This window comes from Nannobrachium achirus (assembly GCF_963921795.1).
Source record: "Nannobrachium achirus genome assembly, chromosome: 10".
NCBI lineage: Eukaryota > Metazoa > Chordata > Actinopteri > Myctophiformes > Myctophidae > Nannobrachium > Nannobrachium achirus.
In genome coordinates, this window is record NC_137819.1 from 33989399 (window position 1) to 33997739 (window position 8341).

Genomic DNA, 8341 nt, shown 5'->3' on the forward strand with positions numbered 1-8341 from the left:
GTGGTCGGTCAGAATCACACATAATAGCATGTATTTGCAAAATGTTATGTTTTATCAGATGTTTGTTCCATGATCTGATGAACCTGAGTGGACCCCATAAATGAAGTACAATGGGTTGGATCACACTTGACAATATTTCAACCTGGTGTCTCTATTTTATTTTTTATTTGTTCATTTCTTCCCCAGAATTTTTGCGTGACACCATTGACTGCATTTAGAGCTCTTTAAACTTTTACATTTAGTTTAGTACATTCACTCCCTCAAATTCGACAAAACCACAATTAAATTAAGTCAGGACAAAAGACAAGGACTAGTTGAACAAGCAGGGAGGAGAAAGGTATGGAAAAAGAAGCAGCATCCCAACACAAATACTAATTGCATGACACTGAGAACATTTACCAGTCTAGTTCTAAAGATTTATTGTTTCATTTTGACAATCACTCCACAGATTAAATTACATCAATTTATGCCCCCACAGTCAGTTCAAATGTGTGTTTTAGTATTTTTAAATTAACCATTAATAAAATATTTTACAAGATCAGTGAAGAAACAAGACTTTTTTTTCTCATTCTCATGTAGCTCCAATGATGGCCACAAGATGGCGGCAATGCCCTATTTCTTCTTGATGAAAAAGTCGTTACACATCACAGTGAGGCAGGCGACTAGAGTGACAAACTCCTTGAAGTCCACAGTGTTGTCTTTGTTTGAGTCCAGGTCCTGGAAAATCTTGTCCACTGCTGCCTTGTCATTGGCTTTCTGCAAGAGTCAGGAGGAAGATAAACAGATCAAGTCAACTGACATATATGGGGTATTTTATTTCACATTAATCTTGGCTTAAGACTAATATTTATGGTGCATAAAATTATAATGTAATTAGATCAATACAAACATGTAATACTGCCACAGTCCTATAGGTTAAGAAGTACTGTAAATGGGATTCAAGTGTTCTGATAGAGTTCATTGCAAAACACTAGACAGAGCAGTTTTGGGGGGAAAATCCTTGATTCCTGAAATCCACCACTCAATATCTGTTTTGTAAAGCGACTTTGAGTTCCAAGAAAAGTGCTATATAAATTAGATGTATTATTATCATCATCATTAATATTTCAAAAGCACAGACAATTCCATTCTCAAAAGAATGTCTATTTTGTACGCAAAGCACTTAAGTAGCTAATGACTATAATAGTAACCCTTTACGTACTTTGCTTTCTGGCCGCCAACAATACTTTTGTAAGAGTATGCCTTATTGTGCAGTGGAACTCAACTGAAATTATAGACACAATGCATGGTAAATTATTATTTAGGTACGCAGGAGTTTACAGTATATACACGTTTATTGCCATTTAGTCCGGTGTCATTTGACATGACTTTGTTTATGCCAGCACACAGATAGAATAAAGCTCAGCAGAGCTGAGCTCTTGCTGTCACTGATGGGAATTGTTTTTAATGTCACAGGACATGATCACATGGCAGTAAAACTAACTGGCTTCTATCAATCTCTCCTGGTAGGAGTTCACCTGTGATGTTCCATCATGTGGAATCAGAACCATTCTGTTCTAACGTTACTATGCAGTAGTAAAGTACCAGTAAGACTCCCTAATCGGGGGATAAGCGACCGTCAGGTCGCATGTATGTAGGAGCAGTGTCCATTAATGTTGTCTGCAAAAAGCAACCTCATGGTGGCGCTAGAAGAGGGGCATGTGAGAAATCAGGGGCGGAGGTTGTGGTTTGCCAGCCAAGGAGTGTGTGTACAACGTTTGGCATGGATAGGGGCAACGGTGCCGGAGATAAGAGTAGTTTTCATAGTAACTGCGACCTAATGGTCGCAACTAATATTCAGCTTTTGATCTGTGTGGGTCTGGGAGCACATTTTAGCCACAGCGTCTCGATTGAGATGTTAAGTTGACGCATCACATCAATGGGTTGGAGTTACAACGTGTCACAACATGACCCGCTGTGACTGTGAGCTTGTAGATCAGCTAGTTTCGCTATAGGTGTACAACAACAAATATGGATGTAGCTATCCAGGGAAACTTCTTAGAATGGACTGTCCTGCACACAGACATTTGCTTAACTGTCTTCATGGGTTCTGCATGGGACCTTTCTGGACACTGTCGAATTGCAGGGTGGATACCTTATGTAACAAATATATCACATAGCATACACAGTAAAATCGTCAGTGTTAATTCCTCCACTTGTAGAGTTAGATAGTTAAATTAGCACTGAGGATTTTGCAGAGTAGAAATGGACCAGAGGTGGCATCAGACAGATCAGAGGTCACTCACGCCAAGCAAATCTCCGAGTTCGTTCTGGATCAGTTCCTTTAACTCCATCTTACTCAGGGTGTATTTGTCTCCTTCCTTCCCAGAGTACTTGTGGAAGGAAGAGATGAGGAGGGACATGGCATTCTGAACCGCAGACATGATGGTGGCTGCTGAAAGGGAGGTCAGAGAACAAAACAGGGGAAAACAGGTTAAGAGAAATGCACATAATTGCCCACACTTTCTTACTGTGATGCATTCAGTAAGATACTCAGTGCATGCACTGTGACTGAGCTACCCTTATACTGTATTTGTCACCTATATAGTATTATACATAATATTATTCATCATATTTTCTTTCTTATTCCTGTCAGTCTCCACGGAATTATGAGGACAAATTGCTAAAACGCTGAAGGGCGATGCACTCATTTTGTGTTGTCATAACTTCAAATGCCATGAGAAATGAAAGTGAGAAGTGAAATTGGGTTTTTGGTTCCAAGCTCTATGATGAATGAAAGGGAAGCTCTGTAACTCATAATGGAAAAAATAAAGGGGGGAAAAAAGGATTAAGGATATTGACTAAGAGCACATCAATCTGGGACTTACTTTTGGTAAAGTAAAGGGCCTCTAAAAAGCATGAAAAGAGTGTTCCAGAGGATTAAAGGGAGTACACTCCTTTCACAAACTCCTTTTGCACTCTTGGTGCTATCACCATTGCGTGGTGCTACTTGGTGTCCCTGTGCAAAATGGCTTTCAATTATTTTTTATTTGACACCTATGTGTAGAATACAAGTAACGGAAGACAAAGTACAAACTAGAACTTGCATGAAAGGTGGAAGAAATGCTCAATGCACTTTCTTTTTCATCTGGTTACTGTGCTGAGGCAGTGATCAAGTGGCGACGTCACTCCTGTTTTTTGTTTGTGATCTCTGGAGTTCCCAGACTTTCCACTGAGCTGGATAAAAATAAACCCTGGGTCTCCATCGGGGCCTGGCTGGTCTCAGCCTCTTATACGCCCCTGTTACGCATCTCTAAACAGGTTCTCTGGTTCAGCAGAGAGACCGCCATTGTCATGGCAACCACTCCCATGTATCACGGTGGTTCAGTTGAAGCCAGGTAAGGAAACAGGTGAACTTGAGAGCTCCCCCACCCACGTAGAAGTCCCTCCCCCTAATAACACACACAGTAAAATCCTTAGTGTTCATTTATCCATTAGTAATTCTGAGAGTAAATGTTACAGTATATTTTGAATGCCCCTTTCCGCTCACTGCCTCTACTAATGACACTCATCTGCTGCCGGGTGCGGTAGAGGAAACGGTGGTGCCAAGGGGGTTTCTAAACCCATGAGACTCCTCCTCACATGGAAGAGGACAGCGTAGCAAGATTATAATCATGATTGCTGTCCACTTTTAATGTGAAAAGTAATGTCACTACTTGTTGCACTCTATAAAGCTATATGTTGAAGAGACTGTTGACGTTTTCTCACATTCTTTTGTGTTTAACCACGTCATTTTGTGATTACACAAAATAATTTGAGACAACCGAGTGCCACCCTCTCTTCAGAAAAAAAAGTGAAAAAGTATTCTATGCAACCATTACATTTGGCATCTAACTACGGCACAAATAACACTCAATAAGACTCAAGTATCACAAATGACAAAAGATAGAATTCTTATGTTCTAATAGTTTATAAGCAAAAGGCTAACACATGCACAACATTATTAACTTCTATATAAAATATAATTTCAGTTTTGGTGTATGAAGTAAATTCCAACTAGTCAAAAGGTCAGTCACTATAGTGTTGGAGATCTGTCATTCAAATGGAACAAATACTGCATATCGTATAGTCTTTAGTACTCACCAAGGCTGGTTTGTTAATTGTTGGTAATGATGAAGGATGGAAGGTTAAATCAGAGAGTAGGAGAAAAGGAGGTCACAGATATTTTATACGCCACCACCACACCCTTTATCCCTCCCTCTGTGAGGGTCCTCTCATCTCCAAGTGCTCCTCCCTCGTGCCATCCCTCTTTCCTGTACCCTTGTTCTTGCCCGCCTTCAACCTTTTGCAAACAACCTATTATTGTTCTGTTATTTCATGATCAATTTATGTGATGCACTTACCTCTGTCAATAAATGTAGCTCATTCAAACGGTCACAATTCCACCGTATTGCAGTTTCTCTTTTTGTTTGTTGAATTCAATTGAAACATCTCACATCTGCGATAGGAGGTGCCCACTTTCAATCCCCCAATGACAGACATACCCCCCCCACTACCATCACCACCACACTAGCCTGATGTAGCCAGACTAATGCAGCTAACTAACTGCAGTAAATCCCCACCGTGTGTTAACATGGGTTGTTTAGCTGTGCTAGGCTACCACCACACAGCCCCCACCGGCACACAATACACTCATATTTTCCCTTAGCTCCCAAGCCAAGTTTCAACTTTGGCCAATAACATTCCTACCAGAGTACAGTGAACTGATCTGTTTCCAATGTAGAAAAGCCATATTCCTTTACGATTATTTTGTTCCATTTAAGAATTACTTAAACAACATTCCACCGTTTTAAGTTAAGGTATTATTTATCAAAAACGATCTTGATTCAGTGGATGCTTTAATCTGGATTAATGTAAACTATCACCAGGGGAATTGTATTCGACAGGATCACAAGACTAAGACTTCACAGAATACACGTGTAGACAGTTGTGTACTTGTGATTATGATTTGTTTGTTGACAAAGGTTTGTGTATTCCTCCCACCTAATCTGTGTCATGCAGTATCATTTAAATGTTCTGTAAAATGTCTCAACAGTCACTGGTTTCTTTGGGCAAAATTAGATTCAGTCACAAGTTATTCTCACAGGGGCCTTTTTAGAAATATCCTCAGATTTTCATGCAAACACTTTTGAGTTATTGTTCTGTTTTGCTGATGCATAGTGGTGGTAAAATGAATGGATCACTGTTTCAGAGTAGTATTTACTCGGGCAACTAACAGACCTGAACAAATTACAACTTGTTGAAAACCAAGCAGCCAGACTGGCACTTCACAGTTCCACACACACTAATATTGCATACACCCAGTTATCTGTCGAACATATACTGCATTATAGTAGTAGTAATCAGTTAATATATACAAGTAACAGACATAATAGTCATTTAACACACTTTTCCAAGAACTAATCTCCTCAAACGCACAGTTATCTATCGATTAGATATATAATATAATAATATTACTAGTAAGACGCCTCAGGGCGACATGCGAAGGGCGAGGTCGCGCCATGTCTTTGCCGTCTGGCCAGTGATGTATATCCGACCAGTTACCCCTGGTACCCATATATGGAGATCCATGTACTGTATATAGAGATATGCTGTGAGAGCCCAAACATGCTTAGGCCTACTCAGTTATTCGTTATGTGAAAGTCCTATGACGTCTATGACATCTGACATCATACATACAATCCATTTTATGCCCATACATGGAGATCCCCGTCTGTAGAACCAGCCACACAGATATGGGCGGTCTTGGCCATATATGGATTCTGTTAGTGTGGTATGTGGCCGATGTGGCCTCCATATACTGTATGGGTATTCCCATATGAAATTCTGTTAGATATGGGCTTAATATTGATGAAATCAGGGATTTCCATGTATGGGCATAAAAGGGATTATGTTAGTGTGGTTCCCCTGACATCACAGTGAAGTCAGAGTGTGATGTCAGAGCTGTTGTAAACAATAATACTGGGAATGGAGTTGCTTGTGGAGTTGTTTGTTTTGAGGTGAGATGTCCTGCAGAAAATCTGGTCTTTTTCTTACGTCATAATTTTACCTGACTATTTTATTACTTGTAGTGTTAACTAAACTTAACTGATCAATAAGCTTGTGTTTCTCAGTCTCTTTATGGCCTTGTTCAGTAACTTTGTCACGTTTATAGGGCAGACATTGGGGAGTAAAACAAGTTTCCTTTCACACCAGGCCGAATGGAGGAACAGGTACATGTAGGTACAGAAGCATGCTATATTTGCCAGAAATGGCCACCTTTATAGAGAATGTGCTCACTAGCTGACTTGCCCCCACCTTTTCTCTGTTTTCTTTTCTTTGCCAATCAATGAGATGTTCACTTATGTCCATAAAATCTTCTGCGTTGTATAATTTATGCAGATAGAGACAGAAAGTAAGATACATTTAGTTGATTCTTCATGGCCAAACGTGTTGTAACAGCATTTGTCCAACAGGTGGCAAGATATATAAAGATTCTATCATCTTTCTGTTTTCACCATACCGGGATTATCCATATATTGAACAGCAAATTCATGGGCAGCAAAAACAGGGATTTAGAAAAACTCTTTAATTCTGTGTCATGAGTGTCACTCATGACTTCAGCCCTCATGTGCACTTGCATGAACCAGACAAGAAGCCTGGGGAAGAGCCTGCATGTGTCGCACGAAACATCATTGCATTTAATAAAATCCTCTTAATGGGAGCTATTTGGTGTGCAGATCTTTTTCCCTATTGCTTTGCAGGTTGTAATGCGTTAGATCAGCTATTTTTGGGCAAAGATATTTCTTGTAGGGAAAAAATTAGGGCGCCTAATGGTCTAATAGTCCCTTAATGGACTCTGATCAACAAAGTATATTCTGTATGGTTTAGCTGGTTTAAGATGTAATCCCTGCACTAACAGGATGTCACCAAACGGTCTGGGAATAGTGATGTGTGGAACAAACAACAAGGGACATCAGGTTGAGTTCAGCAGCTGCTGTAACATGAGCCAGACCATTGGTACATACAATAACACCTGTTTACCCACAGCATATTTACAAATGATCCATCCTCCATCAAAGAGGATATACTTCAGTCTTACACACAGGCAAATCCAGAAAGATCATTTGAGAGTGTAAAGAAAACACAGTTTTCACTGTAGCTGTAGCAAAAACACACCTGTAACTGGCTTTACCTACTGTTTAGGTCTCTGTCTCTGTCTCTCTGTCTCTGTCTCTGTCTCTGTGTGTCTCTCTCTCTCTCTCTCTCTCTCTCTCTCTCTCTCTGTCTCTGTCTTCTCTCTCTCTCTCTCTCTCTCTCTCTCTCTCTCTCTCTCTCTCTCTCTCTCTCTCTCTCTCTCTCTCTCTCTCTCTCTTTCTCTCTGTCTCTGTCTCTCTCTCTCTTTCATATCAAGGTAGATGGCCGCCCACCCCTAGAGCCTGGTTCTTCTTCCTATAGCTATACTGTCACCAAGTGATTGCTCATGGGGGGACATTTGGTACAATAATACAATTTAATTGAATCGAATCAAATAAACTCACTGTTTACTTGTCCAACTTAAAGGTATATTCAGTGATTGTATTTCATTCAAAAACAAATATAATTGGTACATTTTCCATTCAGTCTCCTCACTGGAATGTGTGCTGACCATATAAGGACTTCCACCATGGCCTGTGTTGCGAGCATAGCTAGATTCGGTTTTCAGAGGTGGCCAGCCAGTCCTCGACCAATCAGGGTAGTGTATGGCCGTAGTTATGTTATGATGTTTAGTTATGATGGTCAAAATAAAAGTTTTGAGAACCACAGTCGCTCTGAATTAAGAATGTCTGCTAAATGCCTAGATTGTAAACTACTGAGTAAGTCCACTGTAAAAATAGTCTCGTAGTAAATCAGTATCATACATATCCTGAAGCTGGAGACGTAGGCCTAGCGATATTCAGTGATGGGTCTAATGATCAAAACGAGAACATTATAATGGTGTAAAAAATCTATAAAAAAATAAACATTTCCACACTGTGACAAGATGACCCCCGGCCACTTTCATTAAGTCCAACTTGCTACAATGCAATTGCCTGTCGTATGTACTCTCTCAAACGCACTGCACTATCCTGGATGAGGATCTCTTAGAAGGCAAAAGGTTCACATCAAAAAGACTGAACTAGAGTGAAGACATATGATGTAACAAAATAGTTTGTAAATTAACAACTACACTGAATCCTTATGCAGCCAATACAACACACACACACACACACACACACACACACACACACACACACACACACACACACACACACACACACACACACACACACACACACACACA

At 40.1% G+C, this 8341-nt stretch overlaps 1 protein-coding gene across 1 annotated transcript; it reads right to left on the reverse strand.

Annotated features, from left to right (window-relative positions):
• Window positions 1-612: 612 nt before the first annotated feature.
• LOC308292146 (ictacalcin-like) lies at window positions 613-2423 on the reverse strand (the record flags this gene model as incomplete). Its single annotated transcript, XM_080734412.1, has 2 exons — window positions 613-756; window positions 2286-2423. The coding sequence occupies 2 exons, from the start codon at window positions 2421-2423 to the stop codon at window positions 613-615; spliced, it is 282 nt and encodes a 93-aa protein (XP_080590538.1).
• Between the last annotated feature and the right edge of the window lie 5918 nt (window positions 2424-8341).